Genomic DNA, 26,488 nt, shown 5'->3' with positions numbered 1-26,488 from the left:
GCTGCGGAAAGCGACCGAAAAACAGACTCCCACTCTGAGATCCAGGGGCACGCCGGCGGGCGGGGACGGGCTTGGAGAAGGGCCGAGTGCACGAATGAACGAACGGGAACCGAGAGGGTGGGAGGAGCTGCTCACCCCGGACAGGAAGTCGGTTCTGGACAGGGGGCTGGCCCTGGGAATCCCCTCCTCCGCCCCAGGCCGCGTGGCCCTGGGACTCCGCAGCCACCCCACCGCAGGGCGGGCTCTGAACACTCCACTTCCGCAGCGGGGCCCGGCAGCAGCGGCCGGTCCTGGAGCGCCGGGGCCCCTGCCCCATCCCCACGTCCATCCGGGCTCCCACAGAGCCGCCCACGCGGGGAAAAGCCAGCATCTGCCTGCTCCCGCCTGGCTCCCACGCCGCCTCACCAGCCAGCGACACTCCAGCTGGTGCTCCTGCTTTCAGGGACGGCCTCCCGCTTCTCTGTGCGAGAAGCGTGTACTGAGGCCCGGCTGGTGCGGCTCAGTGGATTGAGCACCTGCCTGCGGACCAAAGGGTCGCAGGTTTGATTCCCAGTCAGGGCACACGCCTGGGTCGTGGGCCAGGTCCCCAGAGGGGGCACATGAGAGACAACCACACACTGATGTTTCTCTCCCTCTCTTTCTCCTTCTCTTCCCCCTCTCTTAAAATCTTTAAAACAAAACCAAACCACATCCTGAGCGACTACTGCATATACACCCAGGCCAGCCCCGGGGATGTGGAGCCCCTGACCCCAGAAACCCAGAGTTCAAGGCCCTTTTAATGCTCTCCCAAAGGGCTACCAGATGGCCTGGAATGAACTGTGGGGAGCTCAGTGAGCCAGAGGGAGAGGACGAGAAGTAGGCCCGGAGGGCTTCCTGGAGGAGGAAGACCAGAGCTGGGCCAAAATCAGGATGGGAGTTGGATGTAAAGCGGGAGTGGCATACAGGGCAGCAGGCACAGCCTGGGCAAAGGCTCAGGGGCATGAGCATGCCAGAGATCTCTGTCCTGGTTCCCTTCCTCATGCTCCGCCCCCCTCCGCCGCCCAGCACCAGCTCCCCACCAGCTCCCCCCGAGCCACGCCACTCCACACCCACTTACTCCAGAGGCCCTGGGAGAGGTGAGCACTGCTGCCCATGGACTTGGGCAGGGAGCACTTCTGGCACATGCATTCCTTCCCGTTGAAGGTCACACGGTCCCCAGGTGGGAAAGGCAACCTGAAACGAGACAACGAATTACAAGCCAGGACCACCCGCTGCTCTGCTCTTCTCTGGGGGCCGGGGACGCCCCACCCTATCACCTTCCACTGGGACCTCACAGATGGGTGCCTTAGGCTGAGGACTCGAGGTCTCTCTGTCCAGGGGCTGCCGTGTCCCCGCCGTGTGACCTCAGGCTAGTCACGGACACCTGAGCCTCAGTGTCCTCACCCACACCGGCAGGCAGAAGGACAGTGCCATGGGGAGGAGGAAAGGAGGGAGGGAAGGAGGGAAGGAGGGAGGGAGGGAGAGAGGGAGGGAGGGAGGGCGGGCAGCCCCAGGAAGGTGCAGGCGCGGGGAGCCCGGCGGCCGCACTCACCGGCAGACGGCACACACGAAGCAGTCCGGGTGGTAGGTCTTGCCCAGCGCCGACACCACCTCGCCCTCGATGAACTGGTCGCAGCGGAAGCAGCGGGTCCCGTACAGCCGCTGGTAGTCCCGGGTGCAGATGTACTCGCCCTGGCGCACGAAGAAGCCGCCCTCGGCCAGGTCGCAGCCGCATGCTGGGGGCGGGGAGGGCGCGGGAGGCCGGGGTCAGCCGGCGGGATGGTGCCCGGGTCCCCACGGCCCCAGGGGGACCCACCACACCACATACAGCCCCCCCACCGGACGCAGGCTCGGAGGGGTTCACGGAAACACCCCGGGGGGGCAGGTCCAGACACGGGCCGCAGCGCCGGCCCCTCAGCCTGGAGTTGAGTGGACTTCCTGGTGGAAGCTTCCAGAAAGGGGCACTGAGCTGGGAGGACACCAGACTGTGCTGGGGGCCGCCTCTCCAGACAGCCCCCAGCCACCGTTCTGGAGCGCCCACGTGCCCATCGCTAGGGCTCCAGCAGCCGTCGGGGGGCAGGCGGTAATGGGGTGCACGGGAGGACAGGTGCAGAGGTGCAGTGGGGAGAATTCACCAGGGATGAGCCAGGCGGTCGTTGTGCGGGGGACCCTTGGATCCGGGAAGTTCAGGGGCATCGAGGGTCCCTCAGTGACGACCCTGACAGCCACCCAGGCCCAGAGATGGATCGATCCCCAGGACCTGGGAGGGGCGGGTGGGGCTGGGGCCCCGGGGTCGGGCAGCTCTGGTGGTCCCCATCATCCTCCCCAAGTCGCAGGCCCCCCGCCGCCTCCAGCAGCCCCAGTGTCAGCCCGTTAGTTACACCGTGACCCCTCCGGGGCCGGGGGCACCGGGGCCCTCTCTGGACCCGCCCCTGGGGGCGCGGCAGGACCACACGCCTCCCTCACACAGAGCCCGGGACAGTGACGTGCTGGCCGCCGGCAGAGGTCCTCTGGTTGGGGGGCGCCTCACCTGCTGCCTCATTCCCCCCCCCCCCCGAGGAGGCCCCCCCCACGGAACCCCAGGGAGGGGCCACGGGCGGGCCTGGCTCAAGCCCTGGGCGAGCAGCTGCATCTCCGGGCCCCAGCCCTGCCTCCCCGCCCCAGCTGCTCTCGGCACCCAAACCCTGCTCCCCTCCCCACGGGCGCAGGCTGCCCCCCACCCCCACCACACGGCGCCCTGCCTGCCGCCTCCCTGACCCGCCGGGCTCCCCGCTAACCCGTGGATTCCTCCTCCTCCTCCTCCTCCAAGTCAGAGCCCACATGCCACCCCCTGTGATGCCCTCTCTGCGCCCCACACCCCGGCACTCGGTCCTGCCACTGAGGGCGAGCTCTGCACCTGGCTGCTGGTGCGTCTCCCCCCTGCAGAGCCCACCGTGCAGGCGGAGCCTGGGCCTGGCCTGGCCCTGTGTGCGGGGAACACAGCCCGCGGTGCCCAGACGGGGCCTCGCGATGCCGATAAAGCGCACGTCACTCTGTGCCTTGTGTGCGGCACCGTTCCCAATGGTGTCTGCCCCCTGAAAGCCCACCCTCAGCTCCCGGGGATCATCCCGGTCATCCTGGCCGCCGTCCCATGCAGCCCTGCGGGCCTGGGGCCACATCCTGTCCAGCCCGGGACGGCAGGGGCTCCGGCCCTGGCCCCTGCGGGCAGGTGGACAGTGTGCCCGCACTGTTAACGCGAGCCCTGCCGAAGCGCACCCCCGCGGCCCTGGAGACCGTGCCGAATCGGCATGGCTGGTCCGCCTCTCCCCCAAATGCCGCTGTTCAGACATTCTCAGGAAACCGACTGCAAGTGCACGTGACTTCTTTGTGCGCCTCTGAAGCGCGGTACCTCGAGCACCGGGAGTGGGGGAAGCCGGTGAAGACTCGCCGGCTCCATGGCGGGACACCCCACAGCTCTTTTTGGCTTAAACTTCGTCTCCTTGGGATTGTTTGAGTCTAGGGTGTGACCCGAGCTGTGTTTGATGGTCAGAGAAAGCAAAGGCCACCCTCCCTTGGGAGGATGGCAACGCTCTCTTCCTGCTCCCCGGGGGCCCGAGGGGGGCCCGGCGCAGGCCCTGTGCCCCCCCACGGCCCATGTGGTGCCACCTGCCCTGACCTCGGGGCTCTGGCTCCCAGCCCGGGGGCCACTTCGCCGGGGCCACTGCACCTGAGCCCTGGGACGCAGGAGCCGCTGTGTGAGGACACTCCTGGGCCCAGCCCCGTCCTCTGGTGCCCCCTCCCCGCCCCACAAGGGACGCGGCCCCGTCGGAAAGCTGGACTGCCCTACGGAGACCCTGGACTCGGGGTTTTCCAAGCCCCCCCCGGCCTGGCCAGCTGCCCGAGACACTCCCTGCCCCGAATGGCAGCCGCGGGCCCGGCCGCGCCACGCCGCCGCGCGGGGGCGGGCAGACGCTCACCTTTGCAGACGAAGCACTGGACGTGGAAGTACTTGCTCTGCACACGCAGCACCTCCCCCTTGCACACGCCGCCGCAGGTGGCGCACAGGACGGCGGAGCCGGGCGGCTTCTCCGGCAGGCTGGGCGCAGCCGGGGGCTCCGACACTGCGGGGGAGAGGGGCCGGGTTAACGGGAGGGCGGACAGGCACCGGGGGAGCGGACCGGCCGTGTTCGAGGACGGGGGCCCCGCCCCCACCAGCACGGCCCCGGGGGCATCGGGCACAGCCTGGTCCTCTCCTTGGGGACCAGCGGGAGTCGGATATCACGGTCAACCCCAGTGAGGGCTCCCGCCCCCGTCCCTGTGTGAACACCGGCAGTGACGGGGAGATCACTACCGCCCCCAGGGATGGTGGTTCCCCTGCAGCCCTGACCTGGCGCAACCCCGGCCCCGAGAGGCCTCAGAGCGCCCCCCCCCTGGGAGCTGGGTGGTCCTCCCCCCGCAGCCAGGAGACCCGGTTCTTTCTGATGCAAGGACTCGGGCCGCCGTCCTCCTGGGAGCGTCCTTCAGGTCCCCTCTGTGCGGGGACACTGACCTGGGCGTCGCTGCTGCCCGCCAGCTGCGGTCTGGGATGCGTCCAAAGACGCTGGGAACTCAAGAAGGGGTGGGTCAGAGTGGACGGTTAGGGGCCCGACTGGGGGCTCCTGGGGCCTGGGCGGGACTGTGCTCTGCACCCACACCCCTGAAGCACCTACAGAGGCCACAGTGCAGGCAGGGGGCCGGGGCCTGCCCCTCGGGGAGCTCCGCTGGGTGAGCGACGGTGACAGCCCTGGCGGCAGAGCCTGGCTGGGGACCCCGGGGCTGGGGACCAGCTCCCTCCCAGCCGGGTCGCTGGCGGCGCCAGGAGGGGCTGGTCAGGCGGCAGGGCTGCCGGCGGCACACGGGCCTGCCAGGCAGCGAGAGCACAGCCCACGCGGGCACCCGAGCAGGCTGCACCCACTTCCCACGCAGGACCAGCTTGAGGAAGCCACGCCTGCCCCCCTTAACCTGTCACGGGGGACACCCCCCTTCCTGGAGCCGCCCCAGCCTCCCCGCCTTCCCGCCTCCCCAGCTGCCTCGGGACCCGAGCCCCTTCCTGCACCGCAGGGCGCTCTGGGCCCTCCGCCTGCCCTGGGGCGCCCGCCAAGTGCAGGCGATGGTGGCCGACCGCCTGCCCTGGCCGGTTCTGAAGAAAGAGCTCCTGCCTTCTCGTGGTGGGTCTCAGCTGAGTCCCGCACCGGACGCCACCCTCCTGTCCCAGTCTGGGCCCCCTGGGTCTCCTGGGGCTGAGACAGGACGGGGCATAGTGTGTGTGTCCGGGGCGCCCAGGGGGCGGGGAAGGCAAGGGCAGGCGTGTTACTGAGCCGTCACCGCCGGGTCCAAGCAGGTCGCCCCCTCGGGGGGCCACCCCTCCTCGCCCAGGTCCCGCCTCAGGAGGAAGGGGGCTGAGGCACTGGCCCCATGTCCTGCCCCCCGCCCCGGGGGGTCCCACCCCCTTTTCTCTGGGCTGCCCGGTGCAGGGGGCAGTGAGTCCGAGGGTCGGCAGAGGCCTGAGGAGCAGCCCCTGCGGCTGCTGGAGCTGCAGCTGGGCCTGGGGGAGGTGGGGAGCCCAGAGAACACCGGCCGCGCCCCAGCTGACACGCAGGCCCGTTCTCACACACACACGCACACACACGCACACTGGTGTGCACGCCTAGCACTGATGGAGCGCCAGTCTGGAGGGCCTCATCCCCACTGTAAAAACTGAGGAGTGGACCCCAGACCCCTGTCCGCACTTGGGCCATTCCCCCATCAGCTGCCCACCTGCCCACTCCCCCCAGAGCCCCACCCCAGCAGCCCCCGTCGGGCTAGAGCGGGGCCCCTCCCTCCTCTGCGGTCCCTGCCCTCGGCCAGCAGCACCGTGGGGCCCGGGCATGGCGGGGAGGACAGTGGGCCTTCCCAGCAGGAGGCTCTGAACACCCCGGGGTAGCAGGTGCCCCCCGTCTGGGGACGAGAAGCCACAGGCCGGGAGAAGCAGGTGCAGGAAGGGCGGCGAGCAGCAGGCGGCCCAGCATCACCCCTGCCTCGGGTGTCCAGGACCCCAGGACCCCAATCGGCAACCTGGTGGCGCTGAGCCCGGCGGGCGCCCGAGAGCTCGGCCTGCGGCCCGGGAGCTGCTACGGCGGCGTTTCCGGCTGTGGGTTAAATGCCGGCAGCGTGAAGGGCCCCGCGCCCCTGTTCCCTGCAGGATCACTGCAGAGACCCCCTCCTGGACCATTTAATGGAACGTGGATGGGAGGAGGCGAAGCGTGAGGATTTCCTGGGCCCGCATGTAAGGCTCCCCGTGCGGAACCAGCCAGGGCCGGCCGTCGAGGTCGGACACCGCAGACGGTGAGGGCCGGCTCGCCTGTGCCCAGCCCGGGCTGCCGGGGGCTCACGTGGGGCCCACCGTCCGCCGAGTCCCGCCCGAGGCCCAGCCGAGAGGGCGGGGGCGGGGGGGACGCTGATCGGCCACACGGTGGTGGCCTCCTGGTCTGCCCGGCGCACGGAGGACGACGGGCTGTCCCTCCCGCGGGCACACAGCCGCCAGACCGCCGGAAACCGGCCCAAACCCAGCGTCAGAGAGACGTCGAACCGGCCCCCTGGGGGCGCACCGTCAGGTGTCGGGGGCACGGCCGGATGCGGGGTCAGACGCTGGGTGCAGCCCTCGCCGCACCACCCACGTGCTGGACTGGAACGGCCAGGCCTTCCCCGGTCCATCCGTCCACAAGCCCAGGCTGGGGGAGGTGCTGGGGGAGGTGCCGGGCCCCCGGCCCAGACTGAGCCAGCCCCGTGGCCTTGGAACCCCGAGGGCTGGACACACCGCAGCTGCCGTCGTCTCCAGATCTCACAGCCTGCGTCACCCGCTCCCTGGTTACTGGGGATATATTTGGTTCGGGGCGGGGAGCTGCTCTGAGACGCGGATTCCCGGGAGGGCCCACTCCGCCCACCTGGAGCCCCTGCGCAGGTGAGAGCCGTGGTGCTTCCCTCTGGTGGCGGGAAGGAGACACAGCACCGTGACAGCCGACACCTGTCTTCCCCCAGGGAGCGAGCGCCCCTGCAGGGGGGTGGCCCGGCCCGGCCGCCTCTGCCCACCTGCCCGCGGGGCCCTGGGGTCATGTCTGTGGGTCCTGTGGGTCTGAGGCACGGGGCCCACCCCCAGGACAGACTCAGTCCTCCGGCCGCTGCCCGCTCAGGGAGAGGCCGGCCCTACCCGCAGGCCCTTAGTCAGGGCACCGCTCCCCACAGGTGGCGGAGGAAGTGCTGTCGCCGATGTCGCTGCTGCCACCGCTGCTGGGAGAGGTGGCCCAGGAGAGCTGCCTGCGGCCGGCCGGGGTGGGATGGGCAGGGTCCGCCCAGCGCTTTCTCCGAGGGAGGGGCGGTCCCGGCCCCGACTCCTGTCCGCTGTGCGGGCCCCACGGAAGGGAGCCAACTCTCCAGACACGAGCTACCGAACCAGGAGGGGGGACCGTGGGGGGGCCATAAACGCCTGGTGCTGAGGGACTCCCACCAGCGACACCCCGAGGAGACAGAACTGAGGAGACGGCTCATTTTGGACGCGCGGTGTTTTCAACTGACCGTCGGCTTCTCGGGAGGTGACCTCATCACCCCAGCGGGGGAGCCTCTGTGTTCCCGAGCTGGCCCGCCGCCCCTGCCCCGATCCACGGCGCTGCGGTTCCGACCCGGGGAGCTCCGCATGGGCACGGCCCTGCCCGGTGACGGGGCTGCCCCTCCGCCCGCCCACTGGATGCCCTTCTGCACGGAACGCCCCGGAAGCGCCGGCCGGCCTCGGGGCTGCCGGTGGACCTCAGCTCGGGCTCCTGGCCCCTCCTGGGGCTCTTCGCGCCTCGAGCAGCTGGCCCAGGCGCCCTCGCCGCCCACCCTCCTGGAGTGTGTCATTTCATCCCCGGAAGAGCGGCCCTTCCTGACCGGAGAGGCATCTGCGGATCTCGTGGGCGGCGTTCCGGAAGGCCAGGGCTCAGCGGGCCCCTGGGCCCAGCCCCCCTCGACACACACACACGGAAACCGCCAGGGCCTGCCGCGCCTGTGGCCAGGCCGGGGCCAGGGCTCTGGGCTCCCAGACGCACGCTCGTCCCCTGGTGTCCCCCTGCCACTGGCCAGGGCGGCCACCCCGGGTCAACAGGTGGCTCGTCTGGGCCTGCAATGGGTCCCCAGAGCCCGGCGCACAGCAGGCGCCCGACGAACGTTCACTAAATCCAATTGGAACCAGGAAACGCATTTGATGACTCGAGTCACGAACAGGGCACCGCAGGGTGACAGTCAATAATCTCGGTGACATCCTCACCTCTCAGTCCAGGCACCGCACACGCCGATTTCCATCCGTAGCCCGGGGCACAGAGCCAGCAATGGGCGGGGCACAGCCAGGGTTCGGACCCAGGCCCGGGATCCCAAACCCACCGTCGGCAGCCCCCCGAGAGGGTCTGGGAGGCTGACCTAATCCGGCCAGGCCCTGCCCTGGGCCATCTGCCACGGCACCCCCCAGCGTGGGAGCCCGTGGGGCTGCAGGGCCTGCCCACACACCGCCCCCACAGTGTTCCCCGGCCAGCTCCGAGCCACAGCCGCCGCCTCGCTGCCCCGGCCCTTGAAGCCGGTCGGGGCTGCAGCCTTGACGTGCAGATACCACCTGCCTGGCTGGGGGTCCTCACCGCCCCGCACTGGGTAGCACCACAAGTCCAAACAACCCGGAAAAGTCCTCAGCTTCGACTCTAGCGGGGATGGCCGCAGAGGGCCCGAGGGGTCCCGGCCCTCCCCTCGACCTCTTCTCCCACCCGATGTCCCCGGAGGGCACCGGCCGCCGTCTGGAGCCGCCCTGTGCCTGTCACTCACTTTCCGCGCACACGACAGGAACCACCCTCCTCTGAGCCCCGTCAGCTCTGCAGGCACACGTCTCGTGCCACAGGCCACTCGCCCGCGAGAGGCACGACGCCACGGGCTTCGGTGTGCTGGGAAAGCCGCAGTCACCGTCACAGGGTCTCCGTGGCCCCACAGAGAGCCCCGCCCCTCCGCCGTCACTCACCGTCCAGCCCCGCCTCCAGCCTGGCCCCGGGCAGCCTGCTGCTCCCTGTCTCGAGGGGCTCGCCTCTCCCGGACAGTTCACGTGTGGGCGACCACACGGTCCGCGGCGGCCTTTCCTGTCTGGCTTCCTCCCCGAGCACGGCGTCCCCGAGGCTCAGCGGCGCTGCGGCGCATGCCAGAGCTTCCTTCCTTCCTCTCTCCGCGTGCCGGGCAATGCCCCGCCGTGTGGACACGCTCCGCGGGCCCCTCCGCGGCAGGAGGACCTGGCCGGTCGCCACTCGGGGGCCGTCGTGAGGCCCCCCTGCTTGGACGGGGTCCCGTTTGTCCTGGGGACACACCTCGGGAACACCGCCTGGCCGGGTGCCGGCTCGACGAGTCTGTCCTCGGTGGCTGCTCCGTCTGACTCTCCCGCCGGCAGCAGTGAGGGGGGCCCAGTCCCTCCACCCCTGGTCCGCACTCGTTACTGCTTGTCGTTTTCACAGCAGCCGCCCCAGTGGGTGGGAGGGGGACTCTCTGGGGGCAGGGGGCGCTGAGCCCCACGCACCCTCCTGTGGGCCACCGGTGTACCCCTTCTCTGGAGACGCGTCTCTGCAGACCCTGTGTCCCTGCAGTCTGCTCGTCCCTCTGTGACCGGCTGACTCGTGTCTGCCCTCCAGGGGCACGCTCCCCCGTCAAACACACGACTGGCACGGACTGTCTGTTGCCCACGGTGGGGGCGGTGTCGTCCTTTTCCCGGTGAGGCTCCTGGCAGCGCGAGTGTTTCGTTCCGGTGAAACCCAGTGCGTGTGCGTGTCCTGCGTCATCGTGATCTCGGGGTTCCGCCGCCCGGCCCGAGGTCACGGAGAGGCACCCCGTTTTCTCACCATGTGTTCAGGTTTCGCTCTCCCTGTCCCTTCCCAGAATGAGTCACATTTCCTCCGCCGCTATTTTTGTCGCGAGTGCACTCCTTCCTCCGGGAGCCGGGACAAGGGCGCTCGCTGCAGCGGGGCCGCGCCGTTTCCCGCGCCGCTGTGGGCTGCGCTTCGCCGTGGGCGTGGCTGGCCGTCCCCCGGGGGGCACAACAGGGTGTGGAGGACACCAACAGGGTGTGGAGGACACCATGTCCTCGGCTGCGGGGGGACCCGCCCCACCGCCAGCATGGAAACTCCGAGTGAGAACCGGACATCGTCACGAGTCCCGGCCTCTGGGACCCACCGGGGTTTCTGGAGGGACCCCGCGCACGGCTGGGGGCCAGGGCGTGTCACCTGCGCCCCAGCCAGCTGGTGCCGGAAGGCCCGGAGTGAGACGTCGGCACGGGGGCATGGTGGGGGGGGCACGTCAGGCCCGCTGCTGCAGGGAGCCCGGGCCCCTGGCTGCGGGAACCAGACTCGGGGCGTCTGCCATGTCCACTCACAGCACCCGGGAGGGAGGGAGGAGGCATCGTCACCCCCACCTGCAGGTGGGGGGAGGCCTTGGAGCCCCAGGCGGCGGAGAGCACTGACCAGGAACAGAGAGGCCAGGCCAGAGTCGGGGCTTGAGGCCCAGCCCCGCGCTGCTGCCCTCGGCCAACCCTGGGCACCAGGCGCTGATGGGGAGACGCCTCTGGACAGGCCGCGCGGGCCCGAGGGGAGGACGCCCCCGAGGGGAGGGCGCTGCCCGGCCGCCCACAGGGCCTGGAGCCGCGTGCCGGGCGGAGGCCTGAGGACCAGGGGTGGAATGTCTGGGGATGGAGGCCAGGACGGGCCCTGCCCCACAGCTCGGGCATACACAGGCGCTCCCTGGGCACCCCAACCTCTGCCTCCCTCTGGGGGTCCTGGCTCTCTCCCCCTCCCCTCCTCCACATGACCCCCGCCCGGCTCTTCTGCCCGAGTCCTCAGGCCCGAGCCGTCTGCTCCGGCCGTCCCCCACGCAGGCTGCCTGGAGTGGCCAGCAGTCACTCACTGTTTCTTGTCTGAGCGGCCGATGGCCCCATGTCTGTGTCCACACCAGGACAGCCGCCGCGTTCGTGACTCTCCCTAAACAGGCAAGCCCTCAGCCTCGGGGCCACGGTGTTCAGGGCCGGGCAGCTCGTGGCTGGGGGCCCACCCTGTGCGTGGCGGGTGCTGAGCGGCGCCCCGGCCTCTGCGCCCCAGGTGCTGGAGCGCCCCCTCCTCAGGGAGCGACAACCAAAGACGCCCCCAGACACGGCCAGCTGGGGGGCCAGCTGGGCCCTGCCTGAGAACCACCGCCTTGAAGGACAAGAGGAAGGGGTGGGAGGAGGAGGGAGGGGGCTGGGGCAGAGCGGCTGTGGGCCCAGTGGGGTCAGAGGGCGCCGGAGCCCACTTGCGCGGACGCCCCCACCTCCCCTTCCCTCAAGCCTCAGCTTACTCCTCTGTAAAGCGGGGCCACTCCGCAGGACTGGCACCACGAGTCCGCAGAGAAAGCCCCACAGCCCGGTACACAGTCGGCGCTCATACGTGCTGGCCCTCACCCCACGCGTGGGCAGCGGAGCTCGGCCACACCGTCCCCCTCCCATCGGGCCCCACGAAATTATTCCTGGCGCTCCAGAGCTCCCGTTAGAAAAACCCACCTCCCCCCCCGCCGGCGGGGTGGTCTCAGGCAGGAAGGGCGGTGTGGGGCCGTACCTGTCTCTCCCCCGGGCACACCCATGGGACGCGGCCTCCTCGCCAGGGGCCGGCACCACAGGGGCTGTGGGCGGCGGCTGGACTGGCGGGGCGCCTCTGCGGCCGGCAGGGCTCCGGCCGACACGCCGGAGGGTCACGCGGCAGCTGCGTCCCGCGGCCCGGGGCGGGGCCGGGCCGCCCCTTCCCGGCACACTGAAATAGACGCCGCCGCCGCCGCCGCCGCGCTCCGCAGGCACACCTGTTCCCCAGGCGTCCGGGAAAGGGGACTTGGAGCCGGCCCACGGGGCGGGGGAGGGGCCGGGAGGGCCAGGAACGCCGACTGCCCCCCGTGTGCCAGGTGCGGCGAGAGGGCACTCCCACGCCACCCCGGCAACGCGGCGTGCGCGCCTGGGGCTGCCCCATGAGGCCCACACACGGGGCTCCCACCGCGGACAGTCCTGCCCTCGCGGCCCCAGAGGCTGGAGTCTGGCCTCCAGCGTGGCCGGGCCGACTCCCTCCCAGGCTCCAGGGCAGGGTACCCCGCCCCCCCCCCGCTCCCGGGCCTCCGGCGGCTCGGCCGGGCCTGGCCCGGCAGCCACATCGCTCCAACCTCTGTTGCTGTCTCACATGGCCTCTCCCTGGGTCTGTGTCTCCTTCTGTCTCTTGTGAGGACGCCAGCCCTTGGATTTAGGGTCCCCCTACCCCAGGATGACCTTCCCAGGATGGCCTCCTTCCACACACGGCCACACATAGACTGGGGAGGGTCGGCTTCTCATCCATTTATTCTGCTCAGCCCCAGCGCCCCGAGGGGAAACTGAGGCCTGGGGAGTCTGGGTGACTTAGGGCAGGCCCCCGGGCCTGGAAGACAGAGCTGGGTCCCTGCGCCCGTCTGGCTGCCGTCACGGTCCCTGAGGTGTCCCCCGTTCTCTGTGACATGCCTCTGCCAGTCTCGGCGTTAAGATCGCGGGAGGTGGAAATATTTTCTGACCCGCCAACAGCATAAGCGGTCAGCACTGCCCAGGACCCAGCGCGGGGCCACAGGGGGCCCACGGCATCACCGTGGTTACGGGTGGGCGTGCCGTGCACCCAGGGTCCCACTGCTGAGAGGCCTGGGGTGCCACCGGCCACGAGCCCCACCTCACGCCGCTCGGACGGGGAGGTGTGAGACTCATGTCCGCGACAGCCCCCGGCCGAGACGCCCTCTCCCGTGCGCGCGGGCAGCCGGCCGCCCAATGTCACCCCTGGGAACCCCGCCCAGGGAACCAGGGGACGGTGACCACTGAGCCCCGCGGGAAAGGCTGCCTGGAGCACCCCCACCCAGGGTGCTCCTGGAGCTCCTGGAGCACCCCCACCCAGCCCGGGGGGGCCCCCAGGTGGGTATCACCTCTGCCTCCAAGGCAAGGACTTCCCTCCCCTTTGGCTCGTAAATAAGAAGAGTTTCCCCTTTGTTCATTCTGCTCTCTGTGTCCTGCGGCCCTGCGCCCGGCTCGGTGGCAACACAGACCACAGCCCCCCGCGCGCGCCCCCCAGCACTCCACAAGCCCCATGTGGCGCCTCGTGCCCGAGGCGGGAGTCGCATCCCTGCTTCTCCAGGGAGGACACTGAGCAGAGGCAGGTGGGCGGGGCCACAGGTAGGCGGGGCCAGAGCCGGTGAACAGGTGCAGGCTCTCAGCCTGCGAGTCCCGCTCGGCCAGGGGCCCACGGCGTGTGGCCGATGCCCTGCCCGGAACCTTCCAGCTGGAGGTCAGGAGGTGTCGCAGAGAAGCAGAGCTGGGGCCCTGAGAACCCGTGAACTTCAGGATCAAGGGCACCGGGGACTTGCACGCCAGGGCTCCGACATCAGCACGGAGAGGGGCATACAGGCCAGAGGCGGCCGGCACACAGGCGTGTGCGCACCCGTGGGTGGACTGGGCTGGGTCCCCTGCACCCTGCCCCTTGCTGGTGTCCGGGGCACAGGGCAGTGGCTTCCTGTCCCAGAAGCCTGTTGGCCCGTGTGCCTGGCCTGGCCGATGGCACACAAGTAGAGGTGGCAGAGCGCCAGTTCAGGGTCTAGGCCCCAGACACGGCCACCCGCCTGCCCTTCGGTGCGTCTGCCTTTGTACGAGCAGAGCCCTCCGGCCAGCCCGCGGGTCCCAGGAGGAGGGAGCGAGAGGGGCCGAGCCGCCCACGAGGCAGCCTGGCCCCAGGCCCGGAGCCAGAGCAGCTGACTGCTGACACCCGGCCCCAGCCCCCACGGCTGCTGCCGCAGGGCCCCGCCCACCGGGGGCCTAACCCAAGACCAGCGCGTTCTCCCCCAGCGCTGGAGGCCCGGCGCCCAGAGTGGGTGTTCCTGAGCGGAACCCCAGCTGTCGGGTCGGCTGCTCCCCCCGAGGCTGTGGGGGGGACCTGCTCTGCGTCTTCCAGCTTCGAGCAGCGGCTGGCATCCTTAGGCTGGCGGCCGCACTGCCCTGGGCCTCCGGCCGCATCGCCTTCTTTCCTGTGGGTGCATGGGTGCCCTCCCCGTGCTCCGAGGACCAGCGTGACAGGTGTCGGGTCTCGTCTGGGTGACCCGGGACAGTCTCCCCCTCAGCCTCCTCAGTGTCACCCCAGTGTCGGCAGACATGCTTCTGCCTGCCCCCGAGAGGTGCCCGTCACCAGGGCCTGGAGGGGGAACCGGTGACTGGGAGGCCTGTTTCCCCGCAGTGGCCTGTGCAGGACATGCATTTGTCAGGATGCCCTGGTCCCCCGAGATGTGCTCCGCTGCCTTGCGACGCCACCCCGCTTACATAACGCACGCGACCCACTAATCCGGTTGTGTGCCCGTAAGTGGGTCGCCCTCTCCGACGCGGAAGTTTCTATCCCAACCCTGGGCCATCAGGCACCCCTGCCAGGGAGGGCACCCGAATCAAAACCGGGGTAATTTTTTAAAGAAGACAGTAGGGCGCTCTTTCTGCACCCCAGTGGGGGCGGGGTTGATGGGGGCCCCGAGGGACTGCCCCAGCTCCCGGAGGGCACCCCGGCTGCCCCGGCTCCTGGTGGGTCCTCCCCCCGGGGGTCCAGTCTGGCCACAGGGGGCCGGGAAGGGGCTCTAGCCTGACCGGAAAGGGAGCGGGAGCCGGGGGTCCGAGGGCCTTGTGGCTCAGCGCTTGCACGAGCCCCACCTTCCTCTCCTGCAGGCACAGCCCCCCCCCAACATTCTCACACTGCGACCTTCGACCTTCGCTCCCTGACCGCCCCCCGCTGCCCACCCAGCACTGCACGGGTGCACGGGCGGGCACGGTGCTCACGTGAGTCCTTCAGCAGCACCGCTTAAAACATGGTGAACAAACGAGAGCACGGCCTGGAAATGTCGGGACAGGCGGAGGGACTTCCACAGCGAGGGAGACCCAGCCCCGGACTCTCCCGCGCACTTCACCCCGCCCCTGGGAGCTTTCTGCTGGACACCGCCACCGGGAAGCCCCCCAGGCAGCATGCAACCGGAAAAGAGAACGCCCGGCTGGCTGCGTCCACTGTCCCCCAACCCCACCCCCAAAGGTGCCGCAACTCACCCACCTGCATCCTGCCCCAGCTGGGTCCCCTCCGGCGACTCAGGCACACCTGGGTTTGCCCCCCGCCCTCACCCCGCACCGGTGGGACCCCGGCCAGGAGGCTCTTCCTCTCCGAGCCCCAGGCTCCTGGTCTGCAGGGCGGGAGTGCCCGCCCCCTGGGCTGCAGAGCGACTCCATGGGACACTCTGTGTGGAACGGCCGGGCCCCGCCGAGGGGCGTGGGGGGCACCGGGAACCGGCACCTCCCTTCCCGGACCCGCCGGTGTTTGTTTCCGTGGCTGCCGCGGCAAGGGACCACAAACCGGGTGGCTTAACCATCACAAATCTCTCTCTCTCATTTTCTAAACACTTTATTTATTCATTTATTCTGGGGGAGAGGGGAAGCGAGGGAGAGAGACACTGATCGGTTGCCTCTTGCACGCACCCCCAACCGGGGACGGAACACACACCCAGGCGTGCGCCCTGAGCGGAAATCGAACTGGCCACCTTTCACTTTGCAGAATGACACCCGGCTCCCTGAGCCAGGCCGGGCAGAGAGACAGAAATCTCTTTTGTGTGACAGAGCTGGGGGCCGGCGGTCCTAAATCTGGGCGCTGGCAGGGCCACGCCCCCTCGGAGGCCACAGGAGCGTCCCACCGGCCCCCCCAGCTCCCACTGCAGCCCCGATGGCGCCGCGCCCCTCCCACCTCTGCGTCTGTGTCTGTCCGTCCTCTCCTCTTCGTCCAAGGACACGGGCCACATGGGACCAGGGCCCACTCGACCCCACTGCGACCCCATCTGAACGAGCGACTTGGGCGAGGACCCCGTTTCTGGACGGGGCCACATGCTGAGGCCCCGCGGGCTAGGGCTTCGGCAGCCAGTCCAGGGAGCCCTAAGGCAGAGGCCACTCGGGGATCTCCGAGGTGTCTCCCAGGAGCTGCTGCAGCCGGGGCCCCTGCTGTCAAGCGTGGGGCTCGTTGGCGGGGGTCCCCTCTGAACAATGGAGGAACGGGTGCCGATGAGCACCGGGGCCCGGGCTGGGCACAGGTGGGCACAGAGCGCCAGGCCGGCTGCGAGGGCCGAGGGGCCTCGTCTCCCTGGGGCAGGCGGGCTCGCAGCGGCACCCCAGGGAAGTGCGTCGGCGTGCGGGCCGGACTGCGATGCGCTCGGAGAGGGGGGAGGAGACAGAGGAGCGGCCTCAGCAGCTGCCCGGCCGGGGCGGGAGGCGGACAGGGCGAGTCCAGCGGAGGGTCGTGCTGACCCCAGGCCTGGAGGAGCCCAGAGCCAGGGGAGGCTGCGGAGACGCCGGGGTGGGGGGGGGGAGGGGTTCCCACGCATCGAGACTGGGCGTCCTGTCTGGTTTTATCTGTGGGGTCTCGGGTGCCCCGCGAGCGGAGTGAGCTGGGAAATCAGCCCGTGAGGCAGAAGGGCGGCAGGGGGTGGAGTTTCGGGGTCCGGTTTAGAGATTCCTCCGCCCCCTCCCGTCCCCGTCCCGCCCCCCCACCCTTCTGTGCTCCACAACATACCGGCTCACCGCCTCCCGGGCCCCACCCCCTGGCCGGCCCCCGCGGCAAACCCCCCCCCCCCCAACTCGGAGCAGGAGCGGCTCCTGGGCCTGCGGGACAAAACGCAGCCCGCCCGCCCACCCGCCCGCTGATCCGGGCGGACGACAGGCAGCCCCACAGGAAAGTGAGCAGAGGAGGGGACAGGAAGCTCATGCCGCAGCACCCGCGGCCTGGGACCTCGGGGAAAGTGCTCTCGGGCGCCCCAGCGCCCCGCAGATCAAAGCAGGGGGGTGCCCCTCCCGACAGCTCGGCAAACGGGAAAAGGCTCAGGCGGGGGCGGGGACGCGGAGGGCGGGTGCCAACCCTCCGCCCCCCCCAAGGTGTGCACGGGCGGCCACAGAGGCGGCGGCCTGCCAACTCCACCTCCAGGAATAGCTCTCACAGGTCTATTTGCTCCCGGCGCCCAGACGAACGTGCAAGAATTCTCGTCATCCCTGCTCAGCATGCGTGGGGCGTGCAAAGAACCTGGGGGCCCACGGGACCCGCTCCCGCGGTGACACGGTCGCCAAGGCAGCCTCCTGCGGGAAATGCTCAGCCTGGGTCCGTCGCCCAGAAACAGACCAGTCTAGGTTGGGGGACGACCCGCGGCACAGCGGTGCTGGCTTCTTCAAGTCACGGGCACGAAAGAACATTCTAGAATGAAGGATACTGAAGGCACAGAGACAGTAGCCGGCAACAGCCCGCAATCCGAGACTGGTCCGGGAGGGGAAAGACAAGCAGGCGTCTGCTAGGGACAGCTGGGCGGGGGGTGGGGGTGGGGGCGGCAGGCTCTGTGCAGGTGGAGCCCGGTGCCCTGTGTGCGGACCTCGGGGGCCGGCGTCAGGCCGCAACTAACTTTCAAACCGTCCAGAAAAGAGAGCGAGAGCAGGACGCGGCGACACACCAACGCTCGCCGTGCCCGGGCAGGCGTCCTCCGAGGTGTGCGTGGCACGCGCTTCCCTTCAACTCTCCGGCACGCTCCGGAGTGTGCGAAGCAGAAAGTCGGGGGGGAGACCGGTGGGCACGGCGCCGCTGGAAACGGGCCAGGCAGGCCCTGCTCCTGCACCTTCCAAGGCCTAGGAGGCAGACTGCAGTGACGGCCACACACCTGGGCTCCGGACACCTGGGCTCCAGACACCTGCACCTGGGACACCTGGGCCTGGGACACCTGGGCTCCGGACACCTGGGCTCAGGACACCTGGGCTCCAGACACCTGGGCTCCTGACACCTGGGCTCGGGACACCTGGCTCTGCCACTGAGAAAACCGCTCCTCACCAAGCCTGATCCCCACCTGCAGCCATCCACACGCGCACACATGTGCATCAATGCACACGCACAAGCACGCCCACATGTGCACATGTGTGCTCACATGTATCCATGTGCATATGTGCACACATGGGTGCAAGCCCACATGTGCACACACCCCTTAGGCACCGGTGGCAGGCCTGGGCAGTCGATTGCCTATCCTTTGCCTCTGTGTGAGTCGGTCCCCAGCTGTGCCAGCTCGTGGGTGGCACGCAGCCCGATGCACCCCATTCAGCCCAGGGCAGGGCGCACAGAGGACGCACTCAGTGCTCGCTGAGCAAACACGTGACCGAGAGGCCGGGTGGAGGCGCTCAGGCGACAGAACACTCTGCAGAGGTGACGACACGGGTTCCATGCGTGCAGCACCCCCCCCACACCACCTGGCACCCAGCCCCCAGCCCCCAGCCCAGAGGCTGGGGTCGCAGGCAGGTCATGTCACCTCGCTGGCCTGTCTCCTCACCTGAACACTGGGGACACAGGTGCGCCCACTCCCCAGGGCTGCAGTGAGGCGTCAGTGAAGCGCCACATGTCAACCGCTCTGCTGGGCCGGCGCCGGGTCCCTGCCGGTGCCAGGACAGCGGGACCGTGTGAGGTCGCCCGCCACAGAGCTGCGGACCGGGCCACTGAAATCTCAGCTGTGGACTCACACCCCGGTGCTCACGGCAGCAGCACCGCTCACGACAGCCAAGGCGGGAGAGCACCCCCCTCCCCAGCCACTGGTGGACAGACTGATGAGCCAAATGTGAGGCCCACCCACACGGTGGGACACCGTCCGCCCGGGAAAAGGAGGGGATCCGACCCCTGACCCCGCATGGAGGGACCTGGAGGACACAAGGGGGAGCGAGATGAGCCGGCCCCCCAGGACAGTCACCGTGTGATCCCACCGACACGGGGTCCCCTGAGAGGAGTCAGAGCCACAGCCGCCGAGAGCGGGTGGGGGCACCGGTGGGCACCGGGGGCTGGGGGCGGGGTGGGAGGGAGTGTGCAACGGGGACAGATGTCAGTGTGGGGAGGCGGAAAGTCCCGGAGGCGACGGTGGCGACCCAGCACTGCCAATGCGCCTGATTCCACTGAGCCGGACGCCGGGCGCCAGTTATGACGGTGAATTTTATGCCGTGTTTACTTCTCCACAGTTTCGTAAACGGTGCCAAGAGGTGCTGTGTGTGTCCCGGGCGACAAAACCCCGGAGGAGAGCAGGGAGGGGTCTGGCGGAGCCAGGAGCGGAGGGGCTTTGCCCACAGACCCCCCGGGTCTGCTTCCTTGGTCAGGGGCCCTCGCCTGCTGGGGTCCTTGGGGCCCCAGCCAATGGCGTGGCCTGAGGGGAACTCAGGACAACAGCTGCCCTCTGACTCACGTCCCCAGGGCGAAGGGCAGCAGAGGAAGGAAGGTATGGCCATTTCCCCAGCAGCTCGGCTAAATTTACACCTCGCTGCCCGGGCCTCACCCTGCACCGCGGCCGCGTGGCCTTGGGCCTCAGGGAGCCCCGGGCTGCCACACCCCGTGGACACGCTCTCAGGGTCCTGGCAGCTGTGGCCCTGGGTCTCGAACCCTGCGGTGCTCAGGGGACTCTGAGCCTGGGACCCAGTGTCCCCTCTGGAGTCGCTGGTGGAGGGAGACAGATGGAAAGCACGCAGGCACACCCGGACCAGAGGACAAGCATGTGGCTCCGTGGGGGCGGGCACTCAGGGAGAGCCCGGCCGCAGAGCCAGGGAGTCCGGGCCGTGCAAAGCGGGGTCGGAGGCTTCCAAACGCCCGCCACCGGGTGTCAAACAGCACAGCCGCGGTGGAGGGGGCACGGCGGCCCCTCCGGAACGGACACAGAACCACCGCTCCATCAGCCATCACTTCGGGGAGCACACCCACAGGAAGTGAGAGCGGGGGCGCAAACAGGGGGTCGCACCCCGGGGGTCGCACCCCTGTGTTCAGGACTGCATCGGTCACAGCAGCCGAAGGGGAGAGCGACCCAGGGCCCGGGGGCAGGCAGGCGGGCAGGCGGGTTAGCAGCACGAGGCCCACCTCTACGAAGGGCTGTTATTCAGCCACAAAGAGAAATAAAAGTCTGACGCAAGTGAACCCCAAGGACACATGCTAACGAAGTAAGCCAGTCACGCAGGACAGACGCCGCGCAATGGCACCTATGCGAGGCCCCCAGGGCAGTCAGACCCAGGGAGACGGGAGTAGAATGGGGGGGCGGGGTTAGGGGGCAGTGGGCGGAATCATTTAATGGGGCCAGGGTTTCACGCGCAAAGAGGGGAACTTTCGGGAGAGGACAGTGGTGACGGCCGCACACCACTGTACACACACTTGCTGCCGCTGAAGTGGGCTCCTGGAGGTGCGGACGGTTTTATCCCGTGCATCAAACCACAGTGAAAAACACGACGTTAAAAAAAGCACTCCCAAGCCCTGGCTGCCGTAGCTCAGTAGATTGAGCCCGGGCTGCGAACCAAAGTGTCGCAGGTTCGATTCCCAGTCAGGGCACATGCCTGGGTTGCAGGCCACGGCCCCCAGCAACCGCACATTGATGTTTCTCTCTGTCTCTCTTTTTCTCTCTCTCTCTCTTTCTCCCTCCCTTCCCTCTCTAAAAATAAATAAATAAAATCTTTTTTAAAAAGCACCCCCCACGTAGCGTGGGAAAGAGAGAGCGGTCAGACCCCCATCAGACCCTAGTCCACAGACCCGCACGCAGGGGGGTGAACGGTCACGGAGCCTCGAGCTGTGGGGGAGACGCCGGGGCCGGTGTTCGGCGGCGGGGGGGGCACACTCTGGGCCCCCTGGAGGGAGACGGCCTGCCCGAGGTCCACGCACCGGAGTCACGGGCTTCCTCCCCTCTGCTCCTGCAAACGGGATGTGAATTGTCCATGTTGCTCTGACGGCTGCAGCTCCCAGGGCCACTGGCCACAGTGATGAGGACAAAGTCGACTCTGAACACTCGAGGGACCGTGAGCCCCCGACCAGGTGGGGCCCCTCTGGAAGGTGTCTGTGGGCGGGGCGGGGCGGGGCACTGGGCCGTATGGGAGGGAGAAGGGAAGAGCTGGTGACAGTGTTGAGAAGAGATGGGGCACGCGCCCTGTCACTCTGGTGGGGACCGCCCAGGGAGGCGCGGGAACAGCCCAGGGAGCTCTGACTCAGTGCACACCAGACCTGGGTGTCTTTTCTCATTAAAATCGACGTCAGGGCCTGCTGCCCTGTGCACACTTCCCCAAGGTCAGGGCACCCGATCTCAGGCTCCGCTGACCGTCACCACCCCTGACTCCCTGGCCTGGTCCCGGCCTCAGCTCCTCGCCGTCCGCACATCCTCCCCCCCCCCCCCAGCTGTCTCAGGGGGCGGGAAGGGCCTGGGACGGGGCAGGCAGCCCTGGCCTCAAACCACAGCTTTGCCTCGTTCTGGCCACGACCTTGGCCGTCCCCTCCCCCAACCAACCCCTAGAGCCCGAAGCACGCCTGAGGATTCTGGGAAAACTGTAAGCAGGTCACAGACATCCGAGAGCTCGGAGAACGAAGGGCCCCGGAGGAGGCGGTCTCTAACTACTCCCGTGGATCCTGAGCCCTGCCCAGGCCGGCACGCCGGGCCCAGCCGGCCCCGCTCCCTCCGGGTCAAGACCACGGCCGCAGCGGCTCGTCCAGGCCTTGCCCACGATTCGTCTCCGTCGCCCAGGGAACCGGCCTCTGCCAAACGCCGAGTGCGGCCCGCGTGGGCTTGCTGGCAGAGCCAGGAGGCCGAGGTCTGAGCCGCCGGGCTCCTGCAGACCTCGCTGGGGAGGGTGGGGGGCGGTTGCTCGGTATTCAGAACGGACCCGGGGTCAGGTTTGCGCAGCCGCGACCCATCTGCGGGGGCGGCTTTGCGGAGAGGGAGGGTCAGGGCAGTGGGCTCCGGCTCGGCCTGCCTGCAGCCACCTCAGGGCCACGTGTCAACGTTTCCCCCATCCACACACTCCGGCCAGCTCTCCAGACTGGCCAGCAGGCAGCCCGGGTTGGGGCAGCCCCGTCACCTGGGACCCAGCTGCAGAGGCAGCCCTGAGGAGGAGGGCGCACAGCCCGGGACAGTCCTACCTGAGGCCGTCCCTCTCGGCGAGGCCGCGGCCCCCAGACAGGTGGTGCCGAGGGAAATGAGAGGTTCTATTCCTGGCGCAGCCCTCTTTCCTGGAACTGGGACGGTGGCGAGGCCGGGCCGCTGCCGGGGTCTCCGTGCTGGCCCGGGACCCCTCCCTGCGTCCCTGTGGTGTGGTGGCTCCCGGGTCCAGCTACACGCCCAGGACAGGGACCCCGTGGGCCTCCTCTGGTTGCCCCAACATCGCCCACCCAGTGGAGGCCCCAGGGAGTAGGGGGGCACCGCCACCGTGTGCTGTAGCTCCACCTCAGCGGCAGTGGGCACACACCACCACCACCAGCTTCACAAACCGCCCTCACCGTCCCAGGACCTGAAGAGCCACCAGATGTAACAAGAGGGAAAGTCAGAGAGGCCCCTTCTGTCCCAGCCGTCTGCTCTTCTTGGATGAAATGACACTCCTGGCCGTGGCTGAGCTGCTGAGGGAGCAGGGGCGTCCCTGCTGCAGTGGAGGGAGGACCCCAGGCTCTGCCTCCTACCACCACCCCGGGCCCTGCCCTCCTGATCACGGGGTCAGGTGGGAGGAACTGGGGGGTCCTCAGCCCGTCTCCCCTCCACGGGTCTCGCCCTGACTCTCCCCACCATGGGGACAAACAAGTATGTCCTCTGTGCCCTGGCCACACGGGGACACCAACAGTCCCCAAACCTGGCTCAGCCTGGAGTCATGCTCCTGGGCCCAGGCAGGTGCTCCCCCTCCCCCCACTACCCTCCCCCCCCGCAGATGCAGAGACTCTTGGCCCCTCACATCGTCACTGAGCACCTACTGCGGGCAAGGCACTGTGCAGGTGCCGGAAGACTAGGGTGCACGAGGAGCAGGTGGGATGTGGGACCCCTGGCTCACGCCTGGTACCTTACCCCGGGCCAAGCCGAGGGCAGAGGCACAGATAAGGCTTCTCCAGTGCTTCCTCCCCTGTCCCCTCTGGGGTCTGCATCTGCTCCCACCACTTTGTCTGGCTAGCACCTTAGTTGACGCCACCGCCTTCGGGAAGCCCACCAGGATCTCTCTCCCTTGGCAGCTTCACCAACGACCCGCTCTGTCCCTGCAGCCTCCCCGAGAAGTGTGTCCTCATGGTGTGTCCTCATCCATACCGTCTGCCCCTCTCCCTGGGCCGGGGGCTCCTGCAGGGAGGCGCTGAGTCCGGGCCACCTGCAGCACCTCGTCAGTGGGGGGACGCGCTCACGTGGAACCCCCGTGTCTGCCCCCGCCCCCGCCCCCACCGTGGGTGCTAAGTTGGTTGGTTGCATCAGAGAGGGTGACTGTCCCTGGGACTCAGGGTGGGGCCCTTCCTTTGGGACAGCGGGGAGGGTCTTCTGCAAAGGGGGTGTCCCTTCTGGTGTCAGACACCCTGGGGAGGGGCGGGCCCTCACAGAGAAAACAGGGATTTGGCGGGGGGAGGGCCAGGGAGAAGCCCCCTTTCCTGCAGGGCGGCGTCCAGGAGGCGGATGGAGGCCCCGGCTGCCCCCTGCGGCCACCACCAAAGGCAGAGCCAAGCCCTGCTGAGAGCTCCTGCCGGGCACGTCAGAGTCGGGTGGAAGGGAGACAGGGAGTCACAGCTCAGGGCCCGGCATCCCCGGGGGAGCAGCCCCCCCACCCCCAGCAGGGGGGCGGGAATGGCCCTCGAGGCCCCAGTTTCCAGCGAGGTGATCTGTGCAAGGGGCCGCCTGGGGGCTGGGGCTGCCCGGTCCACGGCTCCCGGGCCGTGCGTCCCCCCAGCCTGCCCTAGGCCAGCCCCGCGGAAGGGCGGAGGAGACCCCGGGACGCCGACGGCACACAAAACCCGCTCGCGCTGAGCCCAGAGCAGGACGGCGGGCGGGAAGCTGACCCCCTCGGAGGCAGCTGACGGAGGGAGGGGGTCAGCTCAGCACACGCCCAGCGCTGGGAAAGAGGCCGCTGGCCCGCGTTCCCACGCGGCTCCGCCTCCACGGGCTGGGTCCCTGGGCAGGTTTCTGGGCGTCGCCTAGCCTCCGTGTCCCCACCCACCACGTGGGCAGTCACATCGGCCACCCCCGAGCGCCGAGGGCACTACACGGAAGACACTGGTCCAGCGCTCTCACGGCCATGGCCACTGCCAGGCTCCACCCCCTGCGAGGCCCCTCCCTCCCGGAAGCCTGCGCTCTTGGGAAAGCGTAAGACCAGTGGGGAGACGCGCGCTCTCGGGGAGGCCGCACTGGGGGTGCTCCGAGAGCGGGGCGGGCCCCCTCCCCAGCTGTGGGGCCTTGGGCCAATCACAGCTCCTCCCGTCTTAGTCTGAACACCCTCGTCTGCCAACCGGAAGGAACAGCCCCCAGCCCGCAGGGCCCTGGGGCACTGGAGCCGCAGCCCGCCCCGCCCCCCGCCCCCCCCGCCCGCACCTGATGCTCCCTGGACAGCAGACACTGATTTTCACCAGGCCGCCCATGGCTCCCCTGAACTCTGGTCAGCGGCGGCCGCGTGGGGGCTGGGGTTCCGGGGCGGCCAGCACACGCCCGGGATATATTTAGCTCTCTGCTGGAGCCCAGCCAGGGGCTCGCATTCCGGCCTCCCCGCTGAGGACACGCGGTCTCCGGGCAGCTCCTAGGTCCCCGTCCGTCACCCTGGACCTGGCCCCGGAGCAGAACGCCCTCCCGTTTACAGCCCCAGGCTAAATTCCCACACACGCACAGGCTAAATTCCTGTGCCCATAAGGGCTCTGCCACCCGCGGTCCCAGCTCCACGGTAAGTGCGCCTCCCGAAATAGGGGGGAGGGGTGTGGCCTCGGCACGGGAGGCAGACAGCTGCGCCGCCAACGAGCCCCCCCGCCCAGGAAGACTCCTGCCCCTCGCCTGTCTCCGGATGAATCAGCAGGGGAAATAAACCCGCCCAGCACCAGGCAAAGGGGCACCGCTGCCTGCAACCCTCTGGCGTGGTCTTCTTCTCCCAGTTTTCTCTGCGTACTCCGTGGGGGTGACACTGTCGGAAATCCCAGGGCCCGCATCTCCCCTGACCACCGGCGCTGACACACGCATGGACGGGTCCTTCCTCCACTGTCAGTGCTCCAGGTGTGGTCAGGGCCCCCCAGGGAGCCCCAAGACCCAGTCAGGGGCTGGCCGAGCCAAAGCCATTTTCACCAGAATACTGAGATGGTGTTTTCCTTGCGTCCAGCGTGCAGTGGCGCTGCCCAGAGGCCGCCTCGCGGCAGACGCACGCAGACCGGACACGCGGTCCCGGCTGCCCACGGTGCGGAAGCCAGACGTTGATGAAACTGGCCGGGCTGCGCAGCAACGCGAGGCTGTGGTTCGCCGGAAACGCTCGCACGGCGACACACACACAGGGCCGTGACTCCGACCCGTGGGTTAGCAGACACCCTGGAATTTAACGCCGACCACTGTGAACAGCAGTTAGGTCCACTCGGCCGGAGCTCTTTGGGGTCCTCAGTCCGTTTGAGTGGGAGGGGCCGGGAGCCCTAAGAGTCTGAGAACTCCCACTGCGGACGGATGGGGACGTCCCGCGGCTGGACACTGCCCCGGGCAGAACACGCACCCCTTGCCCCAGGGGGGTTTTCAGGCGAGAATCCCTGACTTCCTGTGCCCCCACACGGCCAGGAGCCCAGCAATGCTGGCTGCCACCATAGCTGGTGGGGGCTGGGGTCAGACTCCCCCCAGAGTCTGGGAGCGGGCAGAGTGGTGCAGACACCTGACTTTACCCACCCTCTGCGGGGCCGGGTCCCTCCTCCCCCAGCCCCCTGCCCCTCCAAGGGTGCCGCCTACGGGAATACCTTCCTGCCCTGGGCTGCCGTGGGCCTCCCCGAGCACCCCACGGCCCCCGCCCCAATCCACGGAGGGGCTCGGGTACATGCCTGCCTTCGCCTGCCTTCCACAGCTGCTGGCGGGCTCCTCCCGCTGTGCCCTGAGCGAGCTTCTGCCACACAAAGACGAGCAGGGGAGGGGTGTGGGGAGGCAGGAGGGGGGCCACGGAGGAGGGCAGAGCAGCATGGGGGCAGGACCCAGCCCTTCCATGGCAGCCCCAGGGTTCTCGGGCGCCCCAAGGGGTGGGAGAAGGAAGGAGCAGGTAGGAGGAGAGGGCTGGCGGGGAGCAGCCATGCAGGCCCGCTGAGGTCTCGGGTTGGGGCGGAGCAGGGTTCCTCCTCGTCAGGCTCCAGGGACAGCCCGGCTCCTCAGCACTCAGCGCCACCGCCCACCAGCTCGGCGCCCCACGCCTGCCCTGCACCGTGCCCCACGCCCACGCTGCGCCCCATGCCCATACCCGTGAAAGGCGGGGAGGCGCCTGGCTGGACCCAGGTCCCTCGCACACAGATCACATGTCCTGATTCTGAGCACGCGGCGGGAGGTGATGCCTGTAACCCGGCACCCGCACGGCTCCTAGCACTGGCAAACCGGGCTCGGTTTCAGAGCCCGAGGCGAAGCAGTGGGTCAGAACCACAAG

The 26,488-nt window shown here is 69.1% G+C and overlaps 1 protein-coding gene across 18 annotated transcripts in view; it reads right to left on the bottom strand.

Annotated features, from left to right (window-relative positions):
- ABLIM2 (actin binding LIM protein family member 2) overlaps window positions 1–26,488 on the bottom strand; it is an 87,190-nt gene that overhangs the window by 53,391 nt on the left and 7,311 nt on the right. For 17 of the 18 annotated variants that reach the window (XM_045834059.1, XM_045834063.1, XM_045834066.1 and 14 more), the window contains exons 1-4: window positions 11,649–11,786; window positions 3,975–4,118; window positions 1,571–1,754; window positions 1,097–1,212 (exon numbers count right to left, since the gene is read on the bottom strand). In XM_045834059.1, the coding sequence (XP_045690015.1) occupies window positions 1,097–1,212; window positions 1,571–1,754; window positions 3,975–4,118; window positions 11,649–11,673 (469 nt within the window). In that variant the 5' untranslated portion in view covers window positions 11,674–11,786. Of the gene's footprint in view, window positions 1–1,096; window positions 1,213–1,570; window positions 1,755–3,974; window positions 4,119–11,648; window positions 11,787–26,488 lie in introns of those variants that run through there. The other variant, XM_045834060.1, reaches the window with a different exon arrangement.

The sequence above is a fragment of the Phyllostomus hastatus genome, unplaced genomic scaffold, assembly GCF_019186645.2.
Source record: "Phyllostomus hastatus isolate PE091 unplaced genomic scaffold, TTU_PhHast_1.1 phas_contig_196, whole genome shotgun sequence".
Taxonomy (NCBI): Eukaryota; Metazoa; Chordata; class Mammalia; order Chiroptera; family Phyllostomidae; genus Phyllostomus; species Phyllostomus hastatus.
Note: the sequence above shows the minus strand (reverse complement) of the source record. Positions and strands in the feature narration are given on the sequence as shown.